The sequence below is a fragment of the Bos javanicus genome, chromosome 6 (assembly GCF_032452875.1).
Source record: "Bos javanicus breed banteng chromosome 6, ARS-OSU_banteng_1.0, whole genome shotgun sequence".
In the NCBI taxonomy this organism is placed as follows: domain Eukaryota; kingdom Metazoa; phylum Chordata; class Mammalia; order Artiodactyla; family Bovidae; genus Bos; species Bos javanicus.
This window is the reverse complement of record NC_083873.1, coordinates 6,670,409-6,687,812: the sequence shown is the minus strand read 5'-3', so window position 1 is coordinate 6,687,812 and position 17,404 is coordinate 6,670,409. Positions and strand designations below refer to the sequence as shown.

General features: G+C 38.5%; 2 protein-coding genes and 1 long non-coding RNA gene across 11 annotated transcripts in view; 2 read left to right on the top strand and 1 right to left on the bottom strand.

Moving 5' to 3' along the window:
• Positions 1–10,762, top strand: part of SYNPO2 (synaptopodin 2) — a 204,923-nt gene extending 194,161 nt beyond the window's left edge. Inside the window, exon 5 of one of the 2 annotated variants that reach the window (XM_061421161.1) lies at positions 6,912–10,762. In XM_061421161.1, the coding sequence (XP_061277145.1) occupies positions 6,912–7,448 (537 nt within the window). In that variant the 3' untranslated portion in view covers positions 7,449–10,762. Of the gene's footprint in view, positions 1–6,908 lie in introns of both variants that reach the window. The other variant, XM_061421160.1, reaches the window with a different exon arrangement.
• LOC133249993 (uncharacterized) overlaps positions 1–17,404 on the bottom strand; it is a 350,474-nt gene that overhangs the window by 182,877 nt on the left and 150,193 nt on the right. The gene's annotated exons all lie outside the window — the stretch shown is intronic.
• MYOZ2 (myozenin 2) overlaps positions 1–17,404 on the top strand; it is a 385,146-nt gene that overhangs the window by 241,625 nt on the left and 126,117 nt on the right. The window lies entirely within an intron of this gene.

Here is a 17,404-nt window from a genome sequence, read left to right as displayed (position 1 = left end):
TATAGCTTTTAAGGTTTATGGTAAGAAATAGTTTGAACTTCAAAGCATATATCAGTATATCACATTAAACTTCTTTGGCTTCTAGGGCAATTTGCATTGCTTTAGAATTCACTTCTTTGTCCTAGGTAAACCTCAGATGACCTTTCCTTTTTTAAAATGTCAAGTTAAATTGGTTACCAGACTGTGTAACAAGGAAGCTCACTAAGCTACTTCATTAACAAGCTATGTGTATAAGTCAACATCTAATTGACATAAAAGATGGTCCATGTTAAGCGGAGAAAGACCCCCAGCTCCTCTGAGCTTTTCAGCTGACCTGGAAGCAGAGAGCCCTGTGTCTCCCCTTCAGAGAGAGGGAATGCCTCTCAGTGTGATATGTCCCTATGCACTGGTGCCTACTGGTGCTTGTGACAAATGGCAAGATGCCAATATCAATTAATCCAAATTTAAGATTTCAATGTCCCTTTCAAAAATGTCTAAAGTCTCACTCCATTTAGTTTTCTTGGATTCAAATTTCTTTCTTTTTTTTCTCTTGTATACACTGCTTGTTTATTTATTTACTTGCACTTGTTGCTTGTTTTATTTCTTACTTGTTTTTGGCTGCGCTGGGTCTTCTTTGCTGCATACAGGCTTTCTTGAGTTCAGTGAGCGGGGCCACTCTGCAGTTCTGGTGCATGGGCATCTCTTGTTGCAGAGCACAGGCTCTAGGTGCACAGGCTTCTGTACTTGCAGCATGAAGGCTCACAGCTGCAACTTGCTGGCTCCAGGGTATGCAGGCTTCAGGAGTTGCTGCACAGGAGCTCATTAGTTGTGGCTAGTGGGCCTTAAAGCATGCAGTCTTCAGTAACAGAGGTACACAGGCTCAGTAATTGTGGATTCTTATCTACTGCGCCACCAGGGAAGTCCCCCTCCCTTTTTATTTGTTTTATTTTAAAGTCTTTATTGAATTTGTTACAATATTGTTTCTGTCTTATGTTTTTGGGTTTTGGCTGAGAGGTATGTGCTATCTTATCTTCCTGACAAGGGAGTAAATGTGAATCCCGCGCGCTGTGCGCTGGAAGGCAATGTCTTAACCACTGGACCACCAGGGAAGGCCCTCAAATCTTTTTTTTTGAAAAAAATTTTTTTTCTAAACAATTTCATTGCAAACATAGTGCCAGATGTATTTGATTAAGAAACCTCATATGAGACGGCCTGGGTTCAACTCCCGCTACACCAGAACTTATTAGCTTTCTACCCTCAGGGAACTTACTTACCCTCTCTAAGTGTCACTGTCCTCATCTGGAAAACAGGGATTTTAAAAGTGCCTACTTCATGGGGTTATATGAAGGACTGTATGAAATATTCCACATAAAGCAATTAAGCATCACCACTGGGCACACAGTAAGTGATCTACTAGTGGTGGCTATTATTAAAGTCAGAGGTAGGAAAACACTTCGTTCCAGTTTATTCTTTTGATGGAAATATGTAACATCAGGTGATTCATGAGTTCAGTGCAAATGCTCGCAGCCTTCACTTCACATTATATTGGACCAGCTAAAGACTGACATATACCTTATGATTCAACACTTAAATGACACACTACTCTAAGTACATACAGATTACTGTTAATAAGTCCAATATTAACTATGTGACCTGCCAGAGGACACAGCAATTTGGTCAGTTTGAACGATATCTTCATTGGTTTGCTTCTGGCGATTGTTTATTTAAGTATATCTACTTAAGGAGATCAAGATAGTATCTTTGCATTAGCTTTATCTAACAAACTAGGAAAAGAAGAATGTAGAAAACTTGAGAGAATGAATACCATCGATGTAATTTCCCCTTAGTTGGAAAAGTGAAGAATAGTATAAGGACAGGGAAGGGTTCCAAGTGAATGGAAGTAACTGGGAATATATGAAGGGATGACTGGATAGGAGTGTAAGTAGACGCACTCTATGGTATTGTGATCAATGGAGTAAAGTTACGGGAGGCAAAGTTTGCCTCAATGTAGGGAAGACATTCTCAACACTTAGAGCTTAAAGACTGTCTTGAGATGGCCTGGAAACTAGTGAGCTCCCTTCTCTAGAGCAAGGCCTGGGTGAGGTAAAAGGTTTCAACTCAAGACTATTTGATGTTACTAGGAAAACAAACAAACAAACACACATATCATTTTATTTTTAGCCTATATTTCATTTTAAAAAGAAAATAATAACTATACTCTCTAATGAAATGATAATATTATATAATAGGATATTAAAAGTGGAAGTTTCCCCCTAGGCCCTCCAATACAAGAGATGCTGCACATTGAAGTGAGATTCCAGATAAACACAGACTTTACAGAGAAAACAGTAGACATGAGTGTCCCCGCTGTGCTCAAAGATTAACAAACCACTGCCACAATTCTTGAACCCCTTAGTCAGCTCCAAGTTATTAAAGGGGGTCAGAGTCTGGCAGGAAGAAAGGATTTGGTGAGGAGGAATTCTGGAACTCTGTAGATCACGGTGTGTGTTTAGAGTAGATGAAGTTGGGGGACCCTGCTCTCTCACCTCCAGCCTTGTGAGAAACAGATTTAAAGTGACTTCTTAAAGGACTTTGTATAAGATGTCAGCATGAGGATGGATGGGAGGTCAGAGTGGGCTGGGGTCTGATTCCCTCCCAGGATATCTATAGAGTGAGAGATGGTCTGAAAAACTGTTTTGGAAAAGAATTGGGAAATTTGCTGCTGAATTCCCAAGGGCAAATGATGTGATTGTTTCCCATGGACCAGAGAAGGGCAGAAGTAAGGCAGAGTTGGATGGAGTCATCCTGGGGCCTGTCCAAGGGTGAAAACAGACCCTAGTAGCTACAAGCTTTCTAGGGGTTGTAGATTGAGTTACAAATTAACTCTAGAATTGAGATGAACTGACATTAATCGAGGACTACAGACAAGATGTCCCCAGTGATAGGGATCTTCAAATATCCCTTTGAAGCTTTCTTCTCTGTGCCTCCCTGGCTCTGAGAGTGAAAAGCCAGAATATGATGTTACTATATAAAGTAAAAAAAAAAAAAAATTCTGCTCTTTTTTTTCTCCATCCTTGCACTTTCACCTCAGGGTAAAAGTCAGGCTTAGCAAGCTGGGAGAGGAAGAGGCGGAAAGCATGAAGAAGCTAAACACATTGCCTTCCCTGAAGGAAGGTGATCCTTCTAAAATGAGCCCTAGCTAGGGAAGAAGAGATTTACCTCTAAGAGGAGACTGAAATTTGTTATTCCAGTGGCTGTAATATTATAAGTTGAAATATAATGGTTTGAGTAACTTAAGATGATGATGGTCTAATCCTAAAAGGAAGTCAAATATCACAGGACCTAAGTTTTGATCCAGCAGTGGTGAAAAAATTTCTTTTATTAAAAAATAGATTTCTTAATCTAATCCAGTTTAGATTAATAATAAAATAATTTTATGGTAAAAAAATTAAAGTGTAGTAGGAGACAAAAAGAAAGAAGCATTTTGATGACAATTTAACATATTAAGCACTCTCATATCAAAATTTTAAATTCTTTTGATAATAATACAATCCAAGGTAGAAATTCCAATCCAGGATCTAACCCATGATATGCTAGGATTCTTCCATCAGAAATCCAAACTCCAAAATAGAAGAAACACTTCTGTTATTTTCAGGTGCCTTTGGTCATTTCTGGCTCAGGACGGATCACGTGGCTTCATTCCCCCAGCCAAGCAGAGAACAGTATGAGCCTCAGGACAGAGACTGACAGAGGAAATAGCACCAAAGAACAAGATGTGAAAATGGCTTTGGGGAAATAGGTTAGAATTAGGGGTTTGGGTGCAGGCAAAAACTAGAGGCCTGAAATATTTTTGGAATAAACAGAAACAACAATGTGCCTAAAGAACTATTTGTTTATACCACAGGTGCATTTCTAACCTAAGACAATTTGTAATTTTATTCTATTGTTAGCACTTAAAGGAGCATGAAGTCACATTTGGCAGACTGAGGAGTATGTAGAAGAGCAACAGTCATTTTGTTCATCGAGGTCACTGCACTCTTCCTTCACAGCACTGCTGCTATATTTAGCATATGTCTATTCTATAAGATTTTTCTTTTTTTTTTTGTAAACTCAGTGTTATTTTCTCTTCAGAAAACTTTGAGTTACTCTTTCAATATTATACTTCAAAGTTTTGTTCTTTCCCTCCACATTCAACTGATTAATGTTTTTGCCTTAGCTGAAGAACAATCCCTGATGTCTTTGTTATTAGAATATCATTCAACAATGTTTTTAACTTTTGCATTTCTGTTAAGATTCCATTCTTCTGAAGATTTGTGACTAAGTGGGTAGAAGAAGACCAGAAAATAACTTTCTCTCTTTCATCCAGTGTTTTGCATGCCCTATCACTGAGCTGCATGCATTCACATTGTACCCCATACTTTGAAATATATTGACAATTATTTCCTTTTCCAGTTATTAGCCAGTGATGGTAGTAACCCTTATGTATGTTCAGGAACTCTTTTATTTCTGTGAAGACTTGGATCCTTTTATTGCCATCCTTTGCTGCTGCTGCTGCTGCTGCTGCTAAGTCACTTCAGTCGTGTCTGACTCTGTGGGACCCCATAGACGGCAGCCCACCAGGCTCCGCCGTCCCTGGGATTCTCCAGGCAAGAACACTGGAGTGGGTTGCCATTTCCTTCTCCAATGCATGAAAGTGAAAAGTGAAAGTGAAGTCTCTCAGTCCTGTCCGACTCTACATAACCCCATGGACTGCAGCCCACCAGGCTCCTCCATCCATGGGGTTTTCCAGGCAAGAGTACTGGAGTGGGGTGCCATTGCCTTCTCCATGCCATCCTTTAAGTCTCTATTATTTTAAAGATCTGACTAAAGAAGCTGCTATATCTGATGGAAAACAGGTATCACTGGAATGTGAAAAATGCCCCAGCGACTCTCTAGATCAATGTTCTCTTTCTTCCAGAGATAAGGACAAACGGGGACATAGACACAACTGAGCTAATTTCTCTTTATCATACGGAAGGTTGGGTATGTGTGTGTTAGTTGTTCAGTTGTGTCGATTCTTGCAACCCCATGGACTGTAGCTCACCAGGCTCCTTTGTCCATGGGATTCTCCAGGCAAGAATACTGGAGTGGGTTGTCATGGTCTTCTCCAGGGGATCTTCCCAACCCAGGGATAGAACCTGTGACTCACGTTTCCTGCTTTGGCAGGTGTGTTCCTTACTACTAATGCTACCTGGGAAGCCCTTATCATACTGAATGTTAATACTCCTTAATGTACAAAACCATTGGTCCTGTCAAAACAGGTAATGAGTCTCTTCTCTAAACTGATCTCTGATTGACTAATTCACAACTGCAGAGCTAAAAACAGTACTGCATTGTGTGCTTCCTGAGAACATGGACTTTATCTGAAGCATCTTTGTATATTGAGTTCACAGGAAAATGCCTAGAAATACTAGGAATAAAATTTTTGTTAAATGAATGAAACAAATGCATTAATAATATGGAATAGAAAGCAAATCCTTAAATAGTAACTTATTAGATCTAGGTTAAGAGAAGGAGATTAATGAAAACGAGTTTTTGCTAGGAGTTTTTTTTTGGGGGGGTGAGGTGGGTAGGGGCATGCCCTGTGGCTTGTGGGATCTTAGTTCCCCGACCAGGTATAAAACCTGGGGCCCCCACAATGAAAGCACCAAGTCCTAACCACTAGACTGCCAGGGAATTCTCCATTATTATTAAAGCTTCAATGATTAAAAAGACATCATCAAGATCCATTATATTGACTCTCTCATTCTTTATATGCAAAGCAACATTGAACCACCTACCTTTGTGTGCCTAACCTAATGGAACAACAACAACAACAAAAAACCCCGAACATTTAAATCTGAGATATTTTGTCCAAATCTAGGTGTTGCTATTCATTTTAAATTTAAGAACTTGATATAGAAAGAAAATATATTGAAACCATTTATGGAATTTGAACACATTTTAAAGCATGGAAATACTTTTTGTTCAAGAAACACAATGTCATGATACTCCCAAGTTGATTCATTTCTCTTAAGTGTGTCTTTGCTACTTTTTGCCAGGAGTTTTCCTAAGAGTCTCAAGCAAATGGGAATATGTAAGGAAGTAATGTATATAATCAGGCTTCAAGGTCCCTGGAAATAGAGAATGAGTAAAAGCTTTCACTAAGTTGTATTTCATGATATTAGACAAACTGAACATTTAGCATACACAAGGGAATGTTTCAGGGACACACACTTTCAAAGAAATAAGGAATATAATATGCATAAAAGGAACCAAAGCACAAATGAAACAAGTGGCTGAACTCTTTCCTTCAGAGACACAGGCAATATACTACACTCAGGAAATAAAGATCCACATGATCTTCACCAGTATATACATAGAACTTGGCTGGAAAAATGTCATCTGCTCCATCAAACGGGAAATATTAAATAAGACAAAAATAAGACAAAATATTAAAAGTCACTTGGAAAAAGTACAAAGCCCAGTAGAACATGGTCTGTTTCTAGAGTTATTTATATATTTATGCTTATTCGGTATTAGAAAAACAGGACTAGAATAAGGGTGGGCTGTAGATGTAGGTACGAATATGAAGAGGGTAGACAGGAGTAAGAGTGGCCCCAGTGATAACAGAGTGCTTGCAATGGTGGTGGTGCCTAAGAAAGACGGTAGCAATTGGAGCTATGGGTTCAGAAAAGCAGAGCAAGGAGGTCCTAAAGGAAGGTCAAGTCCCAGACCAGCACTAATAATACACCAGGCAGAGGCAGCCTATTTTGGCTTTAATAATAAGCATTGTAGGGATTTGTTGATTTTTATAGTGCTTAGTAATGGTGTGGAGAATGCTTTGGAGTAGTAGCCAATCAGCATAAACCAAAATGAATGAGATATATTAACATTTTCATTATTTCTAGCAGACTGGACGCTCTCTTTCTCTTCCTGGAAGACCAGTCCCACCTGCCATCTCTGCAACATCTCCTTGGTTATACCAGCCTGCTTACAGCTACACTAGCAAGCCAACGGATGGGCTCGAGGAAGCAAAGAAGAGACTGACTCCTTGGGAAGCAGCAGCCAAGTCTCCCCTTGGCTTAGTGGATGAGGCCTTCAGACCCAGAAACATTCAGGAATCCATTGTGGCAAATGTGGTCTCAGCAGCTCATAGAAAGGTGCTTCCAGGGCAGTCTGAGGAATGGAATGCAAGACTGTCCTATGTCCCTCAAACCCAGAAGACCAGTGTGGGCTCATTTGCAAAGCAAGAGTATAATGTTGCATCCCTACCCAATTATAGTATGCCCAACTCCCAGTATGGTTCACAGGCACCACATGCATATTACAGGCAGCCTTCCAGAAACGATTCTGAAATAATGTCCATGGAGACCAGGTCTGATTATTGTCTCTCCATAACCAACTGCAACTATAACCCACACCCGAGGGGATGGAGACGTCAAACATGAAGTTAGCAGAACTGGTCATATGCCACCTAGATTTTTTTTTTTATGTTTCTTTGCAGTGTTTTCCACTTTTCTAATAGTTTAGAATCACTTTTGATCTTGGCTTGTTCTCATAGGTCATTTATCTGTGTGTGTATGCACATTGGAGTGTAAATCACTTCCTTCTCTGCAGATGCATAGAGAATTTCTTTAAAGAACTCATTTCCTGTGCTGATGACACAGAAATTCCATTTATTTCATTAATATGGAGAATTTAGGCAACTAAACTCTTCTCAATTAAAATGAAATTAACTATGTTCTTGTATGTGCTTAGTCCAGGGTGGAATTAATGAAACATGGTATGCTAACTGATATTAGCAGTAACAGCAAGGACTATAACATTGGAGAAGTTTCCAATGGTAGTATAAGCAATAATTATATAAAAAGAATTTCCTTGGTGTTATTTTAAACATTTCTTTGAAATATATTTTAAAATCTGATAACATTCATATTTGGTTTTTGGAAATGAGACAAAGACATTCTCAGAAAGAAATAAATATTTGAGAGTAAGACAATTATACATTTCAGTTGGACTTCTGAGGTAAGTGGTGTAATATGTGGGGAATAGAAGATGTAGGTATAGGATTTATTTTTAATCTATTTAAAGGCAGGGGCCTGAGACAGGAATAGACTCTGGGTTCAGGTGTCCTCACTTGTGAGATGAGAAGGTCAGATTATTTAATCTCCTCGATGCTTAACAGCTCTGATATTCTGAACTGAGTTTCTCTCATTTGCAAAATGATCTTTGATGCATTATTCATTTTTGTTGCTCATCATATAAATATCAAACTAAGTTTAAGAGTGGATTAGGTCATTGGTGTCACAACACGTATCATTAAAGGTTCAAGAGGAATTGTTGGGCAGCAGGGTTTGAGCTATGTGTTACATGAGTGAGGGCTGATGAGAAGAAAAAAAGCTATTAATGGATTAAAGGAAGTGGTAGATGGATGTGTCTGTTATTATACAACTGTAGGTCATGAACATTTATTTAATTACAGAAAGCATGCCACAGAAGCCTATGCAACAAGTGGTGCTTCTTTAGAAAAGCATCATTAGGATGTTCAAAGGAAGTTAAACAGTTGCTTGGACAACTCCATGACCCATGCCTGGTTAGCATGACCATGAGACAATCAATTAAACATCTGCTCCTCACTGTCACACCCACAAAGGATTAAACACAAGGAAATTCAAAGTACTTTACATCATAAACAAGTATGAGAATATTTAAAAAATAAAAACATCTTGAGTGTTCAAAACATTCTTAGGTTTCTAAATATGATTATTTTGCTTTGTTTTACTTTTTTGACTCTTGAATTTATTATTATGATCGTCTCTTTCACAGAATAATACTTTTTAAAAACTGCCAGGATACAAGTACTCCATTATTTGGAAACAAAAAAAAAGCTGAAGAAATCACAGTAAGTTCTACTATTAATAGAATCACCCAGATATTAATTTGTTCAATTATTAAGAAAAGTAGAGTACTTCATAGAAATTTGAATTATATCTCAAATTAGAAGATATAATTATGGGTTCCTAAAGAGTTCCTATGGAATTATAAAAAATAATGCCTGGTATATTGGTTAATCTGTCAGCAATTCTCAGGAATCCCCACATAAAAATTCTTGTGGTGGTTCATTTAAACTAGATGTCAATGTTTTAAGATATGTAGAATTTAGCAGAAGGAATTTCGTACAAGATCATATCCTATTTTGTTGTTTTCTTTTATAAATGCTAGCAGTTATTTCCTTCATTTCTTAGATTTTAGATACTTCAGTTCCAGAGGCTGATATATAATACATTATATTATTCACTAAAATTTTCACTGGACTCAAAATAGAGAGATGCAGACATTTTAAACTTAAATATTATTATGAAACAGACAGGTCCCCCTTTGCATGCACTAGATCAAAACAATCATTGTATTAAGCTATCTGAATTTATTCCAGACATCAAAAAAAAAAAAAAAGAAAGAAAATATAACACATGGCAGGAAAGTTGTACATTTTTCATTCACAGGGAAGTTAATGTCTCATTTTTATTAGAAGTCAATATTTCAGGGACTCATACGTTGCAGATATAATTCTGAAAAAAAAAGTGCGTTGTCAAATCATCACAAAATGTATGGGTATTTATCTCCAGTTTTCACAAAAGTAGTAAAGTTATATTGCTTACATTCAAGCTAATGTTTGAGCTAAGGCTGCCATGCTGACATCTGATTCCTGCTGAGAAAACCTAGATAACTACTGTTCTCACAAAAATAAAATCAGTTTGGGACTTCCCTGGCAGTCCAGTGGTTTGAGACTCCGCAACTCCACTGTGAGGGGCATGGATTCCACCCCTGGTCTGGGAATTAAGATCCTACATGCTGCACAGACCAGCCAAAATAATAACAAATAAATAAAATTGGTTTGTCTTATATTCCAAATAATACTATTTTCAGAGAAGAGCTTGCACGTGTGCTAAATTGCTTCAGTCGTGTCTGACTCTCTGCGACGCTATGGACTGAAGCCTGCCAGGCTCCTCTGTCCATGGGGATTCTCCAGGCAAGAATACTGGAGTGGGTTGCTATGCCCTCCTCCAGGGGATCTTCCCCACCCAGGGATCCATCCCGAATCTTTTAAGTCTCCTGCATTGGCAGGCAGGTTCTTTACCACTAGTGCCACCTGCTTTGTAAATATATACCACATGTGTTGTTGTAAGACATTTTTCTACTAGTAGAAATCACAGAGGTAGAAACAGTTCTGTGCTATCATGATTAAAAAGCATTCTCTTGAAGTACACTAATTTGGCACCTCTTTCCATCTTCAGTTTAAAAATATAATTGCATGTGTGTGAAATATCTGTTATTGAGATGATTTAAATACTGTTTGTATTTTGAATTTTAAAACTACATGATTCTAGTCCATTTATCTCTGAATATATCTCATGTTTTGGCCTCATCACTCATATTGGAAAGGGCTACACTGTTAGGGCTCAAGCATACACATATATACATTAATGAATTGAAACTTTGGATAAAAAATATATCAAATAGGCTCGTTATTATAATTAGAGAGGACCTGTAGAAATGTTTGTAAAAGAAAGTAGATTTTCACATTTGATTTTTTTTTCAAAGTAGTAGTATTTACACTATCCACACATCTACTAAAATAGACTATGTTCTCCTGCTTATTAGCTTAACATTTCTACCTTTGTTTATACCAAAAGACTGTATTTGAAAGATGCATACTGAAAATCAAAATTGTATAAGTAATAAAAATTAACTTGAAAATCAATTTAAAGAGCCTTTTCATTTTTCCTTATTAGAAAATTCTTTTGAAATAGTCTTTACCCCAAAGATTTAATCTTATCTAGTACATATTTTAAAATTTTAGTTTCTACAGTATCAGCTTCCAGGCACATTAAAAGAATTTCATGCTGATTGGCAACATTTTAACTGTAACATTTAAAAACTTAAAAAACAACTTACCTGAAAATATGATCAGTTTCACATGTAAGTTAAGAGGTTTTAGACCCATATTTTCATATTATAGTATTATTAATTTAATATTACTCTGTATTAATTCTTTCTTTCATAATATTGAAAAATCAGTTCTAAGCAAAAGCATAGCTAGTGGTAATATGACTTGATAAAGTATTGGCTGAATTTCTAAAACCACCCTGGACTTAGAGAGCCTACCATGTTTGTCATTCAACTGCTTCTGATCACTTATTCTCTGCAGACTGCCCCATGACTGACCTTGATTAAACTGAACGCTTCATCATAATAAAGCGTATTTAAGTAAAACTTTTAAAAAATGACTTGGATCTTCTTACATACTATTAAAACCATCAGCTGGAATGTGAGCTCCCTGGTCACTGCAACCATGCAGCACAGTTTTTTGATATTTCTTGTTAAAAATTATGAATAAAATGACTCTCTTGGCAATCTGATAAAAAATAGTTTTAAAGAAATTGAAATATTCCCTAAATATGAGTACCATCTTAAAGATTTGAAAAACTTAAGAGATAGTTAGCACCATACTGTCTGTCAACTTAAAGAAAAACACACAACATAGAGTTGTGAGTTTAAGCTTTATTCAGGGTCTTACTGAGGATGACAGCCTGGGAGACAGTCTCTCAGTAGCTCTGAGAAACTGCTCTGAAGAGGCGGGGGAGTAGCCAGTGTACACATGAAAGTTTTTGCTAGAAAATACTGGCCGTCAAGTATACATCTCAGTAAAAGTCTACTGCTAATCAAACAGAACAGATATCTCAAACTGATGATTTTTATGCTTTTCTGCAAGAAAGTGGGGTCATTGAAACTCTTCCTGAGATGTGTATCTTAACTACTTTTATTGTTTTTGTTCAGTCACTAAGTCATGTCTGACTCTTTGTGACCCCATGGACTGCAGCACACCAGGCTCCTCTGTCCTTCACTATCTCCCAGAGTTTGCTCAAACTCCTGTCCATTGTGTTGATGATACCATCCAGCCATCTGATCCTTTCCTGCCCCCTTCTCCCTTTGCCTTTGCTCTTTCCCAGCAACAGGGTCTTTTCCAATGAGTTCCCTCTTTGTATCAGGTGGCTAAAATTGGAGCTTCAGCTTTAGCATCAATCATTCCAATGAACATTCAGGGTTGATTTCCTTTAGGATTGACTGGTTGGATCTCCTTGCAGTCCAAGAGACTCTCAAGAGTCTTCTCCAGCACAATCTGAAAGCATCAATTCTTTGGCATTTAGACTTCTTTACGGTCCAATTCTCACATCCATATATGACTACTGGAAAAACCGTAGCTTTGACTATATGAACCTTTGTTGGCAAAGTGATATGTCTGCTTTTTAATACGCTGTCTAGGTTTGCCAAAGGTTTTCTTCCAAGGAGCAAGTGTCTTTTAATTTCATGTGATTCTGGAGACCAAGAATATAAAATCTGTCACTTTTTCCACTTTTTCTCTTTCTATTTGCCATGAAGTGATGGGACCAGATGCCATGATCTTAGTTTCCTGAATGTTGAGTTTTAAGTCAGGTTTTTACTCTCTCTTCAAGAGGCTCTTTAGTACCTCTTCACTTTCTGCTACTTTCTCACTTAACTACCTAGAGGCCTGTTTATCAAAAGCACAGAATGCATCATCCTGTCTTTTCCATCCTGTATTCCCCTCAGGTTGTACTGTCCTGTAGGTGGGCTGACTGGAGTGGATTCTGACTTAACCCTTGTATAACTAGATGATGAGTCACACTCTGTTCTTTCTTTATTCACATGTATGAAGATGCTAATGCCATAGAAAATGCCCATTTTTTCTTATGAATTCCTATCACTCAGTAAACTACACGTTTCAAAACATGCCAAGAGATCAGTTATCTCCACGTGGAGCCAGCGGGCAGGCTAAGGCCAGGAGAGTCCAATTCCCTGGTAGTTCACTAGGAAGACAGCAACAGAGATGCTTCAGGGCTAGCCAATGTCTCCCTAGTCCAAGTAACACTAGAAGTATTTAGTGCAAAGTACTTTTACTCAGTTGTTTTGGAAAATAACAGAATCTGTGACTTCTCAAATTTAATGGAGCAGCATTTTTCACAAAGGGACACTTCATTATTCATAGTCTTAAAAAAAATGTAACAGTTTATATTTCTAGAAGGAGTCTGGCAATCCTCTCTATAAAAATTGAGTAACTTTATGAGGAAATGCCACCAATGTGTCTGGCTATGATTTTTTTTTTCCTCTCTAAAGTTGTAGTGAAACACTGCTATTTTGTACCTTCTTTCTCCTTGATTTCTTTGCCACTCTTCTTCATAAACAGTCCTCCATTCCCACTTACTGCCAAGAGGAAGAAGCTTCACCACCTCTTCAGGATTTTAAGATTTATACTTCTGAAAAGGCTTTCTAGGGCAGGACTGGTTCACCATGATGAGCTGTATAAATGTGAGCTTTGCCCTAAATTACCAAATAAATTATAAAGGGGTGTGAGTGGTGTGCTTAGTTGCTTCACTCATGTTTGATTCTGCGACTCCATGGAAAGTAGCCTGCCAGGCTCCTCTGTCCATGGGGATTCTCCAGGCAAGAATAATGGAGTGGGTTGCCATGCCCTCCTCCAGGGGATCTTCTGGACCCAGGAACTGAATCTGAATCTCTTATGTCTCCTGCGTTGGTCAGCAAGTTCTCTACCATCAGCATCACTTTGGAAGCCCTTATAATGGGGTATATATATAGGTAAAGGCACAATCTTACCTAAGGTCAAATTGATCTTGAAGAACCCTGTCTACATTACTATGAATATTCAGAGGACCCTGCTTTAGCCTTTTGCCAGCATCATCTCTTCTAGAAAAAATTATCCATTGAGAAAATTGAGCTACAGATGTATTCTGTAGATACAGTACATGTGTTGGAAAGTAAAGTGCCATCCTTAAACTAGGGAAAATACACTGTTTGTACTGCTCTTACTCTCACTTGGATGGAACAACCATTTTTTAAGCAGCATAGAAATCCATGACATGAGTCCACAGCAGTTTCGCAGGACCCCAGGGCTGATCCCTGACCTAGTGAGAAATAGTCTCATTTCAAGAGGTTGGTAGTTTTTCTTACTATTCTACATGTCATTCATACCAGAGCCTTCTGCCAGACCAGTACATAAGACAGAAAAGAATAATATTTTTTAAATAAATAAATGGGGGAGGAGTTTACCTATTTTCCCACAATGTGGTTTAATTTGGAACTTTATGCCAGTTAAATTTTGTTCTTAAATTCAAATGATATCTTCTCTGGTTTCTGTCTACAGAAACTACAGGTCTGATTATTAGCAATACAAAATGCCTTTAATTTATTGAAGTGGATACTTACTAGAGGGCTAAGAGGAAAAAGAACACTGATTTAGGGATAAAGCAGCCAAAGTTCAATGCTCAGCTAAGCCAAGCCCTATGTCCAGCGTAAATTTGATAAAGAAAATAAAAGAAGACAGAGGTTTTATGTCCTGTAGCATTCTCCAGTGACAATGAAATAGGAAGGAAGGGGGCAGGGCACAAACTTGGAAAGAATGGCATAGCCTGAGGACACAACGTAAACTAACCAGAACTTTGTTGTTGTTCAGTGTTCAGTCCCGTTGTTCACAATCTCCTGTTCATTGAGCCAAACGGGAAACAATGCTCAGTTGTTGTTGGTGTGTCTCGTGGTGAAAGCAAAGTCCAATGCTGACGAGAACTAAATGGGTCCAAGATGTCTGTGGCTCAGATCATGAACTCCTTATTGTCAAATTCAGACTTAAAATGAAGAAACTAGGGAAAAATACTAGACCATTCAGGTATGACCTAAATCAAAACCCTAATGATTATACAGTGGAAGTGAGAAATAGATTCAAGGGATTCGATCTGATAGACAAGACTGCCTGAAGAACTATGGACAGAGGTTCGTGACATTGTACAGGAGGCAGTGATCAACATCATCCCCAAGAAAAAGAAATGCAAAAAGGCAAAATGGTTGTCTGAGGAGGCTTTACAAATAGCTGATAAAAGAAGAAAAGGTAAGGCAAAGGAGAAAAGGAAAGACATACCCATCTGAATGCAGAATTTCGAAGAATAGCAAGGAGAGATAAGAAAGCGTTCCTCAGTGATTAATGCAAAGAAATAGAGGAAAACAATAGAATGGGAAAGACTAGAGATCTCTTCAAGAAAATTAAAGATACCAAGGGAACATTTCGTGCAAAGATGGGCTCAATAAAGGACAGAAATGCTATGGACCTAACAGAAAAAGAAGATATTAAGAGGTGGCAAGAATATACAGAACTATACAAAAAAGATCATAACCCAGATAACCGCAATGGTATAATCACTCACCTAGAACCAGACATGCTAGAGTCCTAAGTCAAGTGGGCCTTAGGAAGCATCACTACGAACAAAGCTAGTGGAGGTGATGGAATTCCAGTTGAGCTATTTCAAATCCTAAAAGATGATGCTGTGAAAGTGCTGCACTCAATATGCCAGCAAATTGCAGTGGCCACAGGACTGGAAAAGGTCAGTTTTCATTCCAATCTCAAAGAAAGGCAATATCAAAGAATGATCAAACTACCGCACAATTGCACTCATCTTACATATTAGCAAAGTAATGCTCAAAATTCTTCAACAGTACATAAGCAGAGAAATCCAGATGCTCAAGCTATATTTAGAAAATACAGAGGAACCAGAGATCAAATTGCCAACATCTGTTGGATCATAGAACAAGCAAGAGAGGTTCAGAAAAATATCTACTTCTGCTTCATTGACTACGCTAATGCCTTTGACTGTGTGGATCACAACAAACTGTGGAAAATGCTTAGAGATGGGAATACCAAATCATCTTACCTGCCTCCTGAGAAATCTGTATGCAGGTCAAGAAGCAACAAGTAGAACCAGATAAGGAACAATGGGCTGGTTCCAAATCGGGAAAGGAGTATGTCAAGGCTGTATACTGTCACCCTGCTTATTTCATTTCTATGTACTGTAAATCATGCGAAATGTCAGGCTGGATGAAGCACAAGCTGGAATCAATATTGCAGGGAGAAATATCAATAACCTCAGATATGCAGATGACACCACACTTATGGCAGAAAGTGAAGAAGAAATAAAGAGCCTCTTGATGAAAGTGAAAGAGGAGAGTGAAAAAGCTGTCTTAAAACTCAACATTCAGAAAACTAAGATCATGGCATCTGGTCCAATCACTTCATGGCAAATAGATGGGGAAACTATTGAAACAATGAGAAACTTTATTTTGGGGAGCTTCAAAATCACTGCAGATGGTGTCTGTAGCCATGAAATTAAAAGATGCTTGTTCCTTGGAAGAAAAGCTATGACGAATCTAGAAAGCATATTAAAAAGCAGAGACGTTACTTTGCCAATAAAGGTCCATCTAGTCAAAGCTATGGTTTTTCCAGTAGTCATGTATGGATGTGAGACTTGGACTGTAAAGAAAGCTGAGTGCCGAAGAACTGATGCTTTTGAACTGTGGTGTTGGAGAGGACTCTTGAGAGTCCCTTGGACTGCAAGGAGATCCAACCAGTCCATCCTAAAGGAAATCGGTCCTGAATATTCATTGGAAAGACTGATGTTGAAACTGAAACTCCAATACTTTGGCCACCTGATGTGAAGAACTGATTCATTGGAAAAGGCCCTGATGCTGGGAAGGATTGAAGGCCAGAGAAGAAGGGGGTGACAGAGGATGAGATGGTTGGATGGCATCACTGACTCGATGGACATAGAGTTTGAGCAGGGAAGCCTGGCATGCTGCAGTCCATGGGGTCACAAAGAGTCAGACAGGACCGAGCTACGAACTGAACTGAACTGAGACCTTAAGTCTCAATATATGCTCATTATAACACATCAGCAAGCTAAATGACACACCTAGAGGCACCATTTTTCAAGGCCGACCATCAAAGATCAAGAAGTGGGTGGTGGTCCAATTCCTGGAAATCTCCACCATTTTCCCAAAATAGTTGGAATGACCCTGCCACTCATTTGTTGTTCAGTGGCTCAGTTGTGTCCATCTCTTTTCAACACCATGGACTGCAACATGCCAGGCTTTCCTGTCCTTCACCATCTCCCAGAGTTAGCTCAAACTCACATCCATTGAGTCAGTGATGCCATCCCACTATCTCATCCTGTCATCCCCTTCTCCTCCGGCCTTCAATCCTTCCCAGCCACCAGGGTCTTTTCCAATGAGTCTGCTTTTCACATTAGGTGGCCAAAATATTGGAGCTTCAGCTTCAGCATCAGTCCCTCCAATGAATATTTAGGATTGATTTCCTTTAGGATGGATTGGTTTGATCTCCTTGGAGTCCAAGTCACTCTCAAGAGTCTTCTCCAACACCACAGTTCAAAAGCATCAATTCTTCAGTGCTTAGCTTTCTTTATGGTCCAACTCTCACATCCATACATGACTAATGGAAAAACCATAGCTTCGACTAGATGGACCTTTG